This window comes from Pecten maximus, chromosome 4, assembly GCF_902652985.1.
Source record: "Pecten maximus chromosome 4, xPecMax1.1, whole genome shotgun sequence".
Lineage (NCBI taxonomy): Eukaryota > Metazoa > Mollusca > Bivalvia > Pectinida > Pectinidae > Pecten > Pecten maximus.
This window is the reverse complement of record NC_047018.1, coordinates 3,641,481-3,658,109: the sequence shown is the minus strand read 5'-3', so window position 1 is coordinate 3,658,109 and position 16,629 is coordinate 3,641,481. Positions and strand designations below refer to the sequence as shown.

The 16,629-nt window shown below is 38.3% G+C and overlaps 1 protein-coding gene across 4 annotated transcripts in view; it reads right to left on the bottom strand.

The window, feature by feature from the left end:
* Positions 1 to 206: 206 nt before the first annotated feature.
* The window catches only part of LOC117324994 (5'-AMP-activated protein kinase catalytic subunit alpha-2-like), a 40,351-nt gene continuing 23,928 nt past the window's right edge, over positions 207 to 16,629 (bottom strand). For 2 of the 4 annotated variants that reach the window (XM_033880860.1, XM_033880862.1), the window contains 5 exons: positions 15,174 to 15,244; positions 14,234 to 14,299; positions 12,252 to 12,417; positions 6,898 to 6,930; positions 207 to 3,761 (listed from right to left, as the gene is read on the bottom strand). In XM_033880860.1, the coding sequence (XP_033736751.1) occupies positions 3,664 to 3,761; positions 6,898 to 6,930; positions 12,252 to 12,417; positions 14,234 to 14,299; positions 15,174 to 15,244 (434 nt within the window). In that variant the 3' untranslated portion in view covers positions 207 to 3,663. The remainder of the gene's footprint in view (positions 3,762 to 6,897; positions 6,931 to 12,251; positions 12,418 to 14,233; positions 14,300 to 15,173; positions 15,245 to 16,629) is intronic. The other 2 variants (XM_033880861.1, XM_033880863.1) reach the window with 1 other exon arrangement.

The following is a 16,629-nucleotide window of genomic DNA, read 5'->3' as shown; positions in this document are numbered from 1 at the left end:
TATTGGGCCTTGCCCATTTGGCCCCTCAGGGGTCAGAGTCACCATTTATGCAAAATCTGTTCCCCTTCCCCCAAAGATGTTTCAGCCCCAACCATTAGTGATGAACTACAGCCCCCACCATTACAGTGATTAACTACAGGCCTATTAATCAATTTCACCAATAAAATATGAGATTTTGGCAACTTGAATATTGACAAGAACAATAATTGCCATATAATAATTGTTTTATTATCTCTGTACACATTACTTATCATTACACTGTACATACGTTTGTCAGTTATGACTATAAATGCTTTATATTGACATGTTAAGCAGACCTGGCATAACTACCAATACAAACTAAACCAAAAGTACAACACCAAACAGGTTGGAGAGTACATGCTGTCCCTGTTTTTGACTAGTGTGAAGAGCATCCAATTTGTAATTCATATCTCTATGAACTTCAAATAATAAGGATTCATACCCATCACTACACTTTCAGATCATAGCTCAATAAATCCATTTGATCAGCCAAGAAAACGTTTTTGATTTAACTGTAGGTACAAACTTGGTGAATTTTAGAACCGATTACAGCATTGGTGAATACATGTGTGAACATCAGCGCTGATAAACCACAGTCTTTAAACACTCAGTATATACAATCTAGCTGCCAGAGGGCAGATCATTCACAAGAGCGTCCAACTCCGTATGAATTTGTAAATTCAGTAGTGTCTGCAACATCCAACCTAGACATTATAAACTACACATGTTTTGGGACATAAACTGTTATGTAAACGAACATTTATATTTAGGGTTTCTCATTTTCAATCATAATACATTATACACTTCATAATGTAGTGTACAATAGTGATCTGTATTTTAATTAGATTGTGCGAAACAAATACCTAAATTATCCTTAAAAATTCAAACAGTAGAATTCATTACTAAGAGTGTCCTTATAAATTCAAACATGTGAATTAATTACTAAGGGGAGTTAACTCTACATGATACACGTGTTTGATGAGTTTTCCCCAAGTTGTCCGTTATAACTAGTATTATTCATAACATGTACTTCATCTCATTGTAAAGTGTTTTCACATCAGAACAAGTAACTCATCAAGTTTTGAAAGAAGTTACTAAACAAACATGATTTTAACCAAAGAAAAATCCTCTTGAAGAGTAAATGTGGAGAAAACCTCTAGGTTGGATTGCGGACACAAGCTGCCATCATACAAGTCTTAAAACAATGGTCATGCTTCATCCTTTATTCTACCATATCTCACGATTAACACTTAAAATCATATCACTTATATCATTTTCCTCACTATTCACAGTACTTTCACAGCTCAAATTCAAGACTCAAAAATAATTTTCAGAATACCTGTAGGATCATAAGACTGCAAGACAGTATATTTAAGTGTGGAACTCAAATTGTTTCCATTCTAAGTACTAAATTAGTAGTGAAACAATGATATATACATGACATATATGGTATATATTTATTAACGCATGCTGTTCCTGTATCTCATAATGTCAAAATTAAATTCATCTTCAAACAAAAAATGGTTCCATCTAACTAAAATTTAACCAAGTCCAAAAGGGTAACTTAAAAATATACTGTGTGTAAATAAATAGGGATTTAGTTAATTCTATAATGGGGTTATGTGCCTGGTTTAGTTAATTATAAGCTAGCACACACCAGAGAGGTCCAGGTATGTGTCTACCTGTTAAAGATCTAAAATGACAACAGCATCAAGGCCCATGTCATTAATTCATAAAGCACTAGAGTAAGAAGTAAAATACTTCGTATATAGATTTAATTTCAGACCAACATGTTACATGTAGATATATATTACAAAACTAATCAACAGACACTTAATATATACAACCTTAATATCCACAAGGACTGTCAAATTACTCAGGTGTTGAAATCTCCAAACATATACCAATAATGTATTTATTATTAGATAAATAGTGCATCAGTCAGCCATTTCACAACAATCATTCCCTTCACACTATAACAGGATAACAATATATCTAACCCCTCTCCCCAGCTAACTCTCCCTCACCAAGTATAATCACAAAGTGGAATTTAGTTGTGAACATCTTACTGTGCATGACTATTTACCGGTACATTCTCACATTTTGTACTTAAAATTGCATTTAACAAATAATTAGCAAATCAACAAATCATGTGATAATTATTCATATACAACAAAAGACATACACTTAGAATGTGAATCAATAGGTACACAAAGGTCAGTTGTGTAGGGTGCACAAAATTCACAAATCTACAGTATCCATAGTATACTTTTTACAGTCTTCTAAAACGGTCAACACTAGCATGCCTCTTGATTAACGGTCAACACTAGCATGCCTCTTGATTAAATAAGTACAATGATCTGTAAGCCTTGGTATAGCTTGACTTTCAGTGACTTCAGCCTACCGTGTCAAAAACATCACAATACTTGTATCACAGACACAGTCTTTAGCAAAACACTCCATGATGTCGTCCTAGATTAACAGTAACAACAGCTCAAAACAATAAAATATTGCTCGCCCTAAACAGTCTAAAACAAAATATAATGTACTACAGACATAGGCACTAGAATTTTGTACACTACTATTTTATGAAAATGCAAGTAATTTGTTTTTATCTCAGGTACAACTACCCCCTCCCCAGACAATTTGCAAGTTTACCCCCACCCCAGACATTACAATTTTGTCTTTGGCCTTTATCTACTACCGGTATACATGTATATGTCCATATACTCATAACAGACACTGAATAACCAATACTTTTTTTCAAAACGTTCCCCATTTTATTTTATTACAAATATTAATTCAATATGATATACCAATTTTACAATAAAACCAGTATGTCATCTGTAACATGATGAGTAAAACGTTTGTAAACGTTACCTTTTATTGATTATAGACTTTTTACTGTGCATGTGTCGAGAAGGTTTCCCGATATCCTAAATTATACTGCCAGATGCGCTCACCATCACATCAGTATTGGTTTGGTTTATTTTGTTTAACGTCCTTTTAACAGCCAGGGTCATCACATCAGTATATAATTGACTAGGTTATATGATTAGAACTTACAATAAATTCTTAGTCACTGAGAATTATCTTTCAAAATTTCAATTGTTTAATTGCTTAAGAAATTTCTTTAACTTGGTGTGTGATCACACTTGATTTCTGGCAGCAGGCAGAAATAAAACAAAATCTGTCTGTTGGAATCTCTATAGGTACAGATTTACACATACGTCTGTTGCTATGTCCTATTTCTGATCCTTTCCATCAACTACTAATTCAGTTTGCATCAAAAATTCCAACAAAGACAGTCCATGTTTAAAAGTTATTTCGATGAATACATCCTAGTATGAACTTATACAGTTGTTAACTCTAGTTTTTCTAGGTCATCGGCTTCATGCTCAGTTTTTACAATCATTTATTTCTATACCTAGAGACTAGATAAAACCTATAAAAACAGTTCTATAGAGCAATTCAGTTCCCCTTTGTTAACCACTTCAGACCATCAAGGTCAAAATGTCATAGCTATGTCCAGATGTGTTGGGTTGATGATGAGACTAGTTCCTAAAGTTCCAGTCGTTGTTCTGGAACCTCTCCCAAATGGTAACCATGGTATCCAGTCTGGTAGCTTGATCGGTATGATAGTTACCGTGCCAATGTCGTAATCAGATTTGCACACATCTCAAAGAATTCAAGAGTTACATGACATTTAGGCATCTCATCATCTGTCTCCATCTTCTCATCTGTAGAAAACAAAAATAATTTCATATAAACTCCTACTAGATACAACCTATGTCAGCATTTTATAGAAATGAAGTACATGTAGACTAGTATGATAAAATAACTAAACAATGTTGTGATAAAGGGTGAAGTCTCAATATTCAATCAATAATTAGCAGGTGACATTCAATAGTATTTCACCTGCTGTAAAATGAATACCTATTTTGTAAATATTAGTTAGCATATATGTCAAGTTCTAGTATCTTACTGACCAATACCTTTAAACATATACATAAGTTAAAAGTGATATTTGATCTGGAACCGTGTATACTACTACTAAACACAATTGAAAATGTCTCCAGATATCCCTATGTCTTATATATATATATATGTATATATTTTTAATCTATTTGCACATATCAATCTTAAATTAATCAGTATCTTACTATGGTACATGTAATTGTTCATCAACTGAGCATGATGTTAACTGCTGAAAAAGCAAATATTTCTTCATACAATTGAAAATTCCAGTACAAAATATTCTGGTAAACTAGTAGCAAGCATAAATAAAAGCATGCAAAGGATGAAGCAAAGAACTGTCTATAAGAGGTGAATAAGCCAGCAGCTTGTACCAAGGTATGTTGACTTTTTATACAAGTCAAAGGATGGTATAGAAATTAAAGGAAAATGCTAGGACAGGATCCAAGACCACCATATAATGAAACCTGTTGATAAAGACCACCATATAATGAAAACCTGTTGATAAAGACCATAATATAATAAAACCTGTTGATAAAGACCATAATATAATAAAAACCTGTTGATAAAGACCATTTGTTTTCGTTACCAATATATTAGGATTCATAGTAATTGAACCTCTATAAAGTCCATATTTCTCTGCTCATTTGAGTGGACTTTATATACAGGTTCAACTGAATATGAACCTCTATAATGACTATGTGCCTGTTAAGTCCACATTTCTCTTGAGAGGACTTTATAGACAGGTTTGACGTTATGTCGTCTTCTAGTAATTACTCCATCAGCCCAGCCTACTTTTTGTAGATAATGGTTTAAGTAAACTTGAATGAAACCCACAAAAATCACATTGTGTATAGAACTTGATGACATTATGAATTGAATATGAATGGAAATTTGCTAAGGGGTTAATCAGACACTTGTACACATGTTTTATTTTAAACCTTAACCATTAACCAACAAAACATGGTGTTAAACTGAAGTGAAACTAAGTGTAAAGTCTAACCAATACCAGCAAATCCTGTCACAACATTGACATTCTCATGTATACCCTATCCTACAGTATGATGGAATTCAAAAAGCCTTTCAGGTGTTTTACTGATCAAGAGAGTCCCACATATAGGACATCTTGGTTTATACGGGAGAGAAGGGGAAGGGGAGAGGGTAGAGGGGAAGAGGGTGGAAGGGGAGATGGTGGAAGGGAGAGGGTGGAGGGAGAGGGTGGAGGGGGAGAGGAGGGTGGAGGGGAGAGGGTGGAAGGGAATTCGAAGAGGGTGGAAGAGGAGAGGGTGGAGGGAGAGGGGTGGATGGGAGAGGGTAAAGGGGGAGAGGGTAGAGGGGGAGAGGATGGGGGGGAGGGGGGGGGGGGAGAGGGTGGAGGGGAGAGGGGGGGGGGGAGGGGTGGAGGGGGAGAGGAGGGTGGAGGGGGAAGGTGGAAAGGGAATGAGAGAGGGTGGAAGGGAGAGGGGAGAGGAGAGGGATGAGGGGGAGAGGGTGGATGGGAGAGGGTAAAGGGGGAGAGGGTGGAAGGGGAGAGGGTGGAGGGGAGGGGTGGAGGGGGAGAGGGGGAGGGGAGAGGAGGGTGGAGGGGGAGAGGGTGGAGGGGGGAGGGAGAGGGTCGAGGGAGGAGGGTGGAAAGGGAGAGGGTAAAGGGGGGATTGAGGGAGGCGTGGAGGGAGAGGGTGGAGGGGGAGAGGGTGGAGGGGGAGAGGAAAGAGGGTGGAAGAGGAGGGGTGGAGGGGGAAGGGAGGGTGGAATGGCGAGGGTGGAAAGGAGAGGTGGAAGGAATCGATAGGTGGAAGAGGAGAGGTGGGGGAGAGAGGGGAGGGAGAGGGTGGAAGGGAGAGAGAGGGGGGAAGGGAAGAGGGTGGAAGGGAGAGGGTGGAGGGGAGAGGGTGGAAGGGAAGAGGGTGGAAGAGGAGAGGGTGGGAGGGGGGAGGGGGGGGGGGGGAGGGGGGAGGGGAGGGGGGGGGGGGGGGGGGGGGAGGGGGGGGGGAGGGGAGGGGGGGGGGGGGGGAGGGGGGGGGGGGGGGGGGGGGGGGGGGAGGGAGGGGGGGGGGGGGGGGAGGGGGGGGGGGGGGGGGGGAGGGGGGGGGGGGGGGGGGGGGAGGGGGGGGGGGGAGGGGGGGGGGAGGGGGGGAGGGGGGGGGGAGGGAGGGGGGGGGGGGGGGGGGGGGGGGGGGGGAGGGAGGGGGGGGGGGGGGGGGGGAGGGGGGGGGGGGGGGAGGGGGGGGGGGAAGGGGGGGGGGGGGGGGGGGGGGGGAGGGGGGGGGGAGGGGGGGAGGGGGGGGGGGAGGGGGGGGGGGGGAGGGGGGGGGGGGGGGGGGGGGGGGGGGAGGAGGGGGGGGGGGGGGGGGGGGGGGGGGGGGGGGGGGGAGGGGGGGGGGGGGGGGGGAAGGGGAGAGGGTGGAGGGGAGAGAGGGTGGATGGGAGAGGTAAGGGGGAGAGGGTGGAGGGTGAGAGGAGGGGGAAGGGGAGAGGGTGGAAGGGAGAGGGTGGAGGGGAGATGGTGGAGTGGGAGAGGAGGGTGGAAGGGGAGAGGGTGGAGGGGGAGAGGGTGGATGGGAGAGGGTAAAGGGGGAGAGGGTGGAGGGTGAGAGAGGGTGGAAGGGGAGAGGGTGGAGGGGGTGATCCCAGTAGTTCAACAGCAGCTGAATAAGTATTCATGAGATATATGTAATTACATTCCTTTAAGTTAATGATTTTCACTGTAAATGAAGATATGTTTTAGCTTACAGCACTGTAAACATATGGTCTGCTGTATTTATTTGTGATTACATGTACCAGGACATTTTGTGCTGTGTAGTTAAGGTGATATGATTCCGCTCTACTGGTGGATAATGTTAGCGACAAGCTATAGATGTGATGACCAATCTCTAAATTGTTAGTGTAATGGAAACTTACCAGGCATGAACAAGACATTGTCTGATGAGTAATCTGAAATAGTCACACACATTACCGTGACAACCAGGATGATGTTTAATATCAACCTTCACCAATACACTAGTCTACTGTGTTGAAAGCATGAAAAAAAAGATGATCTGTTAATTTAACAAGTGCAATCAATGATTGCGAAGCTCACCAGCAGCAGCAATCACACTATGCAAACACTATGAATTCATTTTTTATGTAGGTATAAGTATGTCATTTTGAAATTTTACGTCACATAATATCACTCGTAGACCTCTAATGGATGTATAAACCAAATAATAAGGGTGTGGACTAACAAGCTTTCCAAAAACTTACCCAAAAATCTTTACAGTGGGTTTTGGTGCCAAAAAAGTTTAGTCCACAAAATAGTAAAATTCGAAAAAAATCGATTTTTTTTTTCTGCAAGATTTTGCCATAGCATCACTCCTAGACCTCTAATAAATGTTTTAACCAAAATTTGAAGGTTGTGGACGTGGACGCTGGGAGTACAGCATTAGGTCACGGTTACTTGTAACCGGTGAAAGTAAACATAAATAGGTCCTACATCTGTGGGAACAACACTGACTTTACACTACGGCCATTTCTAATCTCAGCTGGAGACACGAGCACACTGTGCTGGTCGACCTGTTTATAATCAGAGGGGACACAGAAAGTCAAGAATATATCAATGGCTCTGTTATGTGTCCTAATAGTGAATCTGAATACAGGAGGCAAAGACCGTCTTGTCATTTAATTTCCTTCATTGCTGTAACAAAGCATTTAACAGTAGGATAAACAAAACTAGACCTGGCTCTTTGATTTGATGACCTTGACCTTTCTTCAGCCAACTTTTTTGTTTGATTTTAACCTATTTTCATTCTGGTGGAGACACAAGCTTTGACCTTGACCTCTGATCTGGTGATCTGTTGTGATTTGACTTGTTCCTGACATCAACAGTCAGTTGACTTATTGTTTGATTCTGACTAACTTTCTTCATATATACCACTTCAGAGATACAGATACATGTTGGCAATGACCTTATTTGACCTTGAACTTTACAATTGTTAAGTTGACTTCCTGTCTGTCAAGTAACTTTTCTTCATAAATACTAACATAACAGAATGTTCCCACAAAGTGTTATCATAATAAAATACAAGACACAAATTTTGACCAAGACTTCAGAACTGATGTAAGTATTTTAAAATATCAGCTATCTTCAGAAAGTTCAACTGACACAGAAAGACCCCAATGCACTATATCAATTTTGCTGGCCCAGATGGAAGTGTGCCAAATGTCTTATACTGTAAGAGGAAAGGCAGTATCCTAAACCATGTGGTCAGACAATAACTCGACTTTTCTCATCCGATCAAGAATTCTGTATTCTGAGAAATTCTCCGGAAAAAAGCTGACAGATGATTACTAAAGGACATCGATATCCACATCTTTGATGCAGATGGAAGATGAAAGTCGCACCATTGTAAAAGCTCATATGAACTAAGTTCAAAATGAAATAAATTTTCAATCTTGAAAAAAATCATGCTGCATATCATAAGTAACAGGTAGTAAGTATATGATAATAAATGATAAATGAAGATCAGATCTTGACGAAATTTTCAATAGTAACTTGTAAATTTGTAAATGATAAAGAAAAGGTGAGACCGAGAAGTTGCTGTTAGTAGGCTGTCTATGATAACCTAGCCTTACCAGCGTAAAAGCATCTCTCTCAGACTTATTTTCTGTTAGTCTCTGATCTCCTAACATATCACTAACAAATCTCTTCTGTTAGTCTCTGATCTCCTAACATATCACTAACAAATCTCTTCTGTTAGTCTCTGATCTCCTAACATATCACTAACAAATCTCTTCTGTTAGTCTCTGATCTCCTAACATATCACTAACAAATCTCTTCTGTTAGTCTCTGATCTCCTAACATATCACTAACAAATCTCTTCTGTTAGTCTCTGATCTCCTAACATATCACTAACAAATCTCTTCTGTTAGTCTCTGATCTCCTAACATATCACTAACAAATCTCTTCTGTTAGTCTCTGATCTCCTAACATATCACTAACAAATCTCTTCTGTTAGTCTCTGATCTCCTAACATATCACTAACAAATCTCTTCTGTTAGTCTCTGATCTCCTAACATATCACTAACAAATCTCTTCTGTTAGTCTCTGATCTCCTAACATATCACTAACAAATCTCTTCTGTTAGTCTTCTGATCTCCTAACATATCACTAACAAATCTCTTCTGTTAGTCTCTGATCTCCTAACATATCACTAACAAATCTCTTCTGTTAGTCTCTGATCTCCTAACATATCACTAACAAATCTCTTCTGTTAGTCTCTGATCTCCTAACATATCACTAACAAATCTCTTGTTAGTCTCTGATCTCCTAACATATCACTAACAAATCTCTTCTGTTAGTCTCTGATCTCCTAACATATCACTAACAAATCTCTTCTGTTAGTCTCTGATCTCCTAACATATCACTAACAAATCTCTTCTGTTAGTCTCTGATCTCCTAACATATCACTAACAAATCTCTTCTGTTAGTCTCTGATCTCCTAACATATCACTAACAAATCTCTTCTGTTAGTCTCTGATCTCCTAACATATCACTAACAAATCTCTTGTGTTAGTCTCTGATCTCCTAACATATCACTAACAAATCTCTTCTGTTAGTCTCTGATCTCCTAACATATCACTAACAAATCTCTTCTGTTAGTCTCTGATCTCCTAACATATCACTAACAAATCTCTTGTGTTAGTCTCTGATCTCCTAACATATCACTAACAAATCTCTTGTGTTAGTCTCTGATCTCCTAACATATCACTAACAAATCTCTTGTGTTAGTCTCTGATCTCCTAACATATCACTAACAAATCTCTTCTGTTAGTCTCTGATCTCCTAACATATCACTAACAAATCTCTTGTGTTAGTCTCTGATCTCCTAACATATCACTAACAAATCTCTTGTGTTAGTCTCTGATCTCCTAACATATCACTAACAAATCTCTTCTGTTAGTCTCTGATCTCCTAACATATCACTAACAAATCTCTTCTGTTAGTCTCTGATCTCCTAACATATCACTAACAAATCTCTTCTGTTAGTCTCTGATCTAACATATCACTAACAAATCTCTTCTGTTAGTCTCTGATCTCCTAACATATCACTAACAAATCTCTTTTGTTAGTCTCTGATCTCCTAACATATCACTAACAAATCTCTTCAGTTAGTCTCTGATCTCCTAACATATCACTAACAAATCTCTTCTGTTAGTCTCTGATCTCCTAACATATCACTAACAAATCTCTTCTGTTAGTCTCTGATCTCCTAACATATCACTAACAAATCTCTTCTGTTAGTCTCTGATCTCCTAACATATCACTAACAAATCTCTTCTGTTAGTCTTTGATCTCCTAACATATCACTAACAAATCTCTTCTGTTAGTCTCTGATCTCCTAACATATCACTAACAAATCTCTTCTGTTAGTCTCTGATCTCCTAACATATCACTAACAAATCTCTTCTGTTAGTCTCTGATCTCCTAACATATCACTAACAAATCTCTTGTTAGTCTCTGATCTCCTAACATATCACTAACAAATCTCTTCTGTTAGTCTCTGATCTCCTAACATATCACTAACAAATCTCTTCTGTTAGTCTCTGATCTCCTAACATATCACTAACAAATCTCTTCTGTTAGTCTCTGATCTCCTAACATATCACTAACAAATCTCTTCTGTTAGTCTCTGATCTCCTAACATATCACTAACAAATCTCTTCTGTTAGTCTCTGATCTCCTAACATATCACTAACAAATCTCTTCTGTTAGTCTCTGATCTCCTAACATATCACTAACAAATCTCTTCTGTTAGTCTCTGATCTAACATATCACTAACAAATCTCTTGTTAGTCTGTGATCTCCTAACATATCACTAACAAATCTCTTCTGTTAGTCTCTGATCTCCTAACATATCACTAACAAATCTCTTCTGTTAGTCTCTGATCTCCTAACATATCACTAACAAATCTCTTCTGTTAGTCTCTGATCTCCTAACATATCACTAACAAATCTCTTCTGTTAGTCTCTGATCTCCTAACATATCACTAACAAATCTCTTCTGTTAGTCTTTGATCTCCTAACATATCACTAACAAATCTCTTCTGTTAGTCTCTGATCTCCTAACATATCACTAACAAATCTCTTCTGTTAGTCTCTGATCTCCTAACATATCACTAACAAATCTCTTCTGTTAGTCTCTGATCTCCTAACATATCACTAACAAATCTCTTCTGTTAGTCTCTGATCTCCTAACATATCACTAACAAATCTCTTCTGTTAGTCTCTGATCTCCTAACATATCACTAACAATCTCTACCATCATCCTCTTACCCAGTCACACTCAATTTTCACCACATCATTAGATTTCAACAAAGAAGATGTATGCAATAGTGTATTAAACATTAATGTAATAGAAAACTATCTATGTGATTCTATGTACAATATATAAAATTTGAATGAGTGCAATTTTAACATAATTCAGAGCCTTAAGAGTCAAAACTGTAATAAACAAAATAATTGCTATTAAATATATTTACAGTTAGTACAACATTTCATATCATGAAGAGATATTTCAAACTTCTAATTAAAGAATAACACAACATCACATTGAAATGCATTAGAACACTATATGAGTACAAAATAGCTTTCACAGCAATGAAATCAGGCATAAATGAGATCACTAAACACAGTTTACATTGATGGTACTATATAACAATATCATTACACACAATAGAAATCATACAGCAGGCTAATAGGAGTCACAACAACAAACTAAAGTTGTGTAGAGTAAGATTGTAGCACTGAGCACTGCACTGTCATTGTTCGGTACACTGGATTTACTGAGGTAAATGACCAATAGATATACTAATGTTGCCATGGATACCTACCATGAAATGACCGAGCTTTACTATTTTGTTTTAACTATGAAATTTATGCAAGTTAATTAAAAGCAGTGCATCTATGCTGGGTGTAGAATACACTGAAGTTTCTAGGAGAGCCCTGCTAGTTCTATCCAAGTTAGCAGTGATATCAATATGTGCCATAGAACAGTACCACAGTCAGTTTAACAGTTAGACAACTAGATCTGGCCAGGTCTGGCTTGGTCAGCATAAAACTCTCCATGTCAAAACTACATTTCCATTACAGAGTACTTACTGCAGAACACTTTGATTCAATATTATAATACTTTAAATTTGCACATGTCACAAGCTTTAAGCTGACAATGCCTTCATTCTGACCCAGATCTCCTGTTAGAATTATCAGTGTCACTCACCCAGGTCGGACAGGGAAGACGGCGGTGAGCCGGACATACTACGACCCATGGAGTCGGACAGGGAGTTGGCAGGGGACGGCTCTGATATATCTACCAAACTCAGGCTCTTGAAGTCGAGTAGAAAGCTCTTCTGGTCTACTTGGTACAGCTGTAGGTTCATCTTACTCTGTCAACACCAGGCAAAGTAACATATATACACGACCCATTGTAACATATATACACGACCCAATGTAACATATATACACGACCCATTGTAACATATATACACGACCCATTGTAACATATATACACGACCCAATGTAACATATATACACGACCCAATGTAACATATATACACGACCCATTGTAACATATATACACGACCCATTGTAACATATATACACGGCCCAATGTAACATATATACACGACTCATTGTAACATATATACACTACCCAATGTAACATATATACACGACCCAATGTAACATATATACACGACCCAATGTAACATATATACATGGCCCAATGTAACATATATACAGACTACATGGATTTATATATGTCATCTTATATTTCATTAATTCATCTGTCGACAATCTGGGACTGACATGTACATCAAGATTTACAGAAGTGTTGATGTTATAATCTCAATATGCTTTTCTGGATGTATATTATACACTATTGGTATCAGCGTTAAAAACATATACAGTGGAACTTCGTTAACTCGAAGTCGACGGGACCACGAAAAAACTTCGAGTTATCAGAGTGTTCGAATTAAGCGAGTTATCGTTTTTGGTGAAAAGTTTGGTCAATATTTGTCAACATTATATAATCATTATAACTTCGCTCGGTCGCTCATCAGTTTAGTGTGAAGACTGGTCAATACATGTAAATATATATGTAATGTTTCGTTATGTCACTTGTAATTTGGTGTAGTTTTGCCGATATACAGTCACGATAAAGTTTCTTTCACTTAGTCACTTCAATAACGATCTGATGTGCAAGTCATGTTTGCAAAAGGTAAACGATAAAACGGAATTCGACAAAATAACAAGTTATTAATGTCAAAACAAATAACCGTTTAAGTTTAACACAGATTGCATACAAAACGTAACAGAACCATTATCTTTTATTGGACATATATAAAATACTGTTTGATCGGCCTACTTACTTTTTATTGATAACCACGCCATTTCCATGTGTATTAGCACCGGAAGTTGGGCTGCACATGTGCGTATAAAATGTTACTGTAACTGAGTTGGCGTTTTATCCGATTTAATAGACAGCACTGACCGTTACTGTTGTACTCTGAACACCTCGGCAGTAATTACGCTATTGTTTCAGCAGTTTAAAGATTTAATAGGCGCCGGTGACTGTGTCATTTCTACACCTGTAAAAACATCAGCCGGGTAGATCTACCGGTGTGTCAGAGATTAGTTCCGCTTGAGCGAACGGGTAGATGAGTTGTTGACTATCGTATGTACTGATATCGGCGACCGCCTTGGGAAATTACCTGATGTAAGTAAAGCAGTACTTTTTATCACCAAGACTTGTTGTTATAAGATTCAACCGACAATTTCTTTTATGAATTTATGAAACACTTATAATAGCATGTAGGTTAGTAGTGCCAATATGTTCAGTATTACAAACGGAATTTAGCTCTTAAAAAATGTCGGCGTTTGCCACCGATCGACGAAAATTATACTTTGAGTTATTCGAACATTTCAAGTAGGATTTTTATTGTTGGGACCAAATTTTTACTTCGTATTATCCGAGTTTTTCGAGTTATTCGAATTCGAATTTTCCGAGTTTTTTTTACTAAGATAAAGAGAGAATTCGGCCGGGACCGACGATGTACTTCGAGTTAAGCGGGGTATTCGAGTTATCCGAGTTCGAGTTAACGAAGTTCCACTGTATACTATTGGTATCAGCGTTAAAAACAATGTACAATGTATCCACACTTATAATAAATAATATAGAATATTTTAGATGTCTACACATACATATCTGCCTGAGCCGGGATTCTTCCTCCTAACTTTGACATGGTATGGGTTTACAGTCTTCCATTCCTGAGTAAAGAAATATGAATAAAGAAAGACAAATTGTTAACAATATTCAAGATGATAAGCATACAAGATCTACATGACTGTTCCTGGAGAACGTGTATAGGGTAGGGGATAAGGCACTTGAAGAAATTACATGTGGTGGGGTGGATTCAAATCAAAATAAAATCTATGGGTTGGTGGGGTTTGAAATAGATTGATTCTGTTGTTGGGTGTATGTGATGTGTTTGTACCATTTTTTATATTAAATTTGCATCTAGGGTACCCTTCACAAAAAAGTGGATATGTTGGAGGGTCATCAACATTTTAATAGGTGGCCGAGTGGTTCAGGTGTACCGACACTTGTACACTAGCCTTCCACCACTGGGTTGCGAGTTCGAAACCTACGTGGGGCAGTTGCCAGGTACTGACCATGTAGGCCGGTGGTTTTTCTCCAGGTACTCCGGCTTTCCTCCACCTCCAAAACCTGGCACGTCCTTAAATGACCCTGGCTGTTAATAGGATGTTAAACAAAAACAAACCAAAACAAACCAAGGGTCCCTTAATTTCAAAGTGCCTTCCCCTTTTCTCATATATGTTTTCCTGGAACAGCCAACACCAAGTATGAAACAGAGTTACACAAAATATACCTGTTACGGATACAAAAATACACAGTTTTTAGTTCGATATAAGGACAACATGAGGATGGCCACATAGACATAATCCCCACCCCTTTTAGTGGTCAAATGTGGCACTGTCCCTTTATCCTTGACCAATGACCAGAATGTTGCCATACAACAGTACAAATTAAATAAGCCGTAGGTTTCACAAAATATCTTAGATTAAAGTAAATACATTATACAGACACAATAAAATTAACACTAATGAAATCCTGACTTACATAGTCCAATGTCTTCATGGCCCGGAATACCTCATGCATGATGTCCTGAGGTTTACTCTGAGATCTAATACCTGGATGGAGAAACAGTAAACATAAGGCATCAATACATGGCAGCCATACAGGATTAACGTTTTGTGTCTATACACACAGGATATTTAAGAGTATGACAGCCAACACTTATTGCTTATGAGACTTGATTCCATTTCCATCAATATTCCTTAATTTATAGGAAATTGTTACATAATTTAAGGAATCTTCCATAAAGAGTTCTTCCTTAAATCCAGCATTACTAAAATCTTATAAACGTTGATGAAACAAGGCCTAGAATGTTAAAAACTCCTACATCTCCGATAAAAAGTTATTATGATTGATTGAAAAAAAAAAACATACTTTACTACTATCCTCCAAAAGTTTGAGTTTCTCATGATATCTTTTGAATTTAAAGTGGATATTAAATAATTAATTTCATTTAACCCCGAAGAAATCCTGATGTGATCTCCCTCTATATTGTTTAGTTTTACTTTAAGAGAGTACCAAGAGGGGAGATAACTTACCTCTATATTGTGTAGTTTTACTTTAAGAGGGTACCAAGAGGGGAGATAACTTACCTCTATATTGTGTAGTTTTACTTTAAGAGCGTACCAAGAGGGGAGATAACTTACCTCTATATTGTGTAGTTTTACCTTAAGAGAGTACAAAGAGGGGAGATAACTTACCTCTATATTGTGTAGTTTTACTTTCAGAGGGTACCAAGAGGGGAGATAACTTACCTCTATATTGTGTAGTTTTACTTTAAGAGAGTACCAAGAGGGGGGATAACTTACCTCTATATTGTGTAGTTTTACTTTAAGAGAGTACCAAGAGGGGGGATAACTTACCTCTATATTGTTAGTTTACTTAAGAGAGTACCAAGAGGGGGGATAACTTACCTATATATTGTTGTAGGTTTTACTTAAGAGGAGTACCAAGAGGGGAGATTAACATTACCTCTATATTGTGTAGTTTACTTAAAGAGAGTACCAAGAGGGAGATAACTTACCTCTATATTGTGTAGTTTTTACTTAAGAGAGTACCAAGAGGGGGGATAACTTACCTCTATATTATGTCGTTTTACTTAAAGAGAGTACCAAGAGGGGAGAGATAACTACCTCTATATTGTGTAGTTTTACTTAAGAGCGTTACCAAGAGGGGGATGATTAACTTACCTCTATATTGTTGTTAGTTTTACTTAAAGAGAGTACCAGAGGGGAGGCTAACTTACCTCTATATTGTTGTAGTTTTACTTTAATAGAGAGTACCAAGCGGGGAGATAACTTACCTCTATATTGTGTAGTTTTACTTTAAGAGAGTACCAAGAGGGGAGATAACTTACCTCTATATTGTGTAGTTTTACTTTAAGAGAGTACCAAGAGGGGAGATAACTTACCTCTATATTGTGTAGTTTTACTTAAAGAGA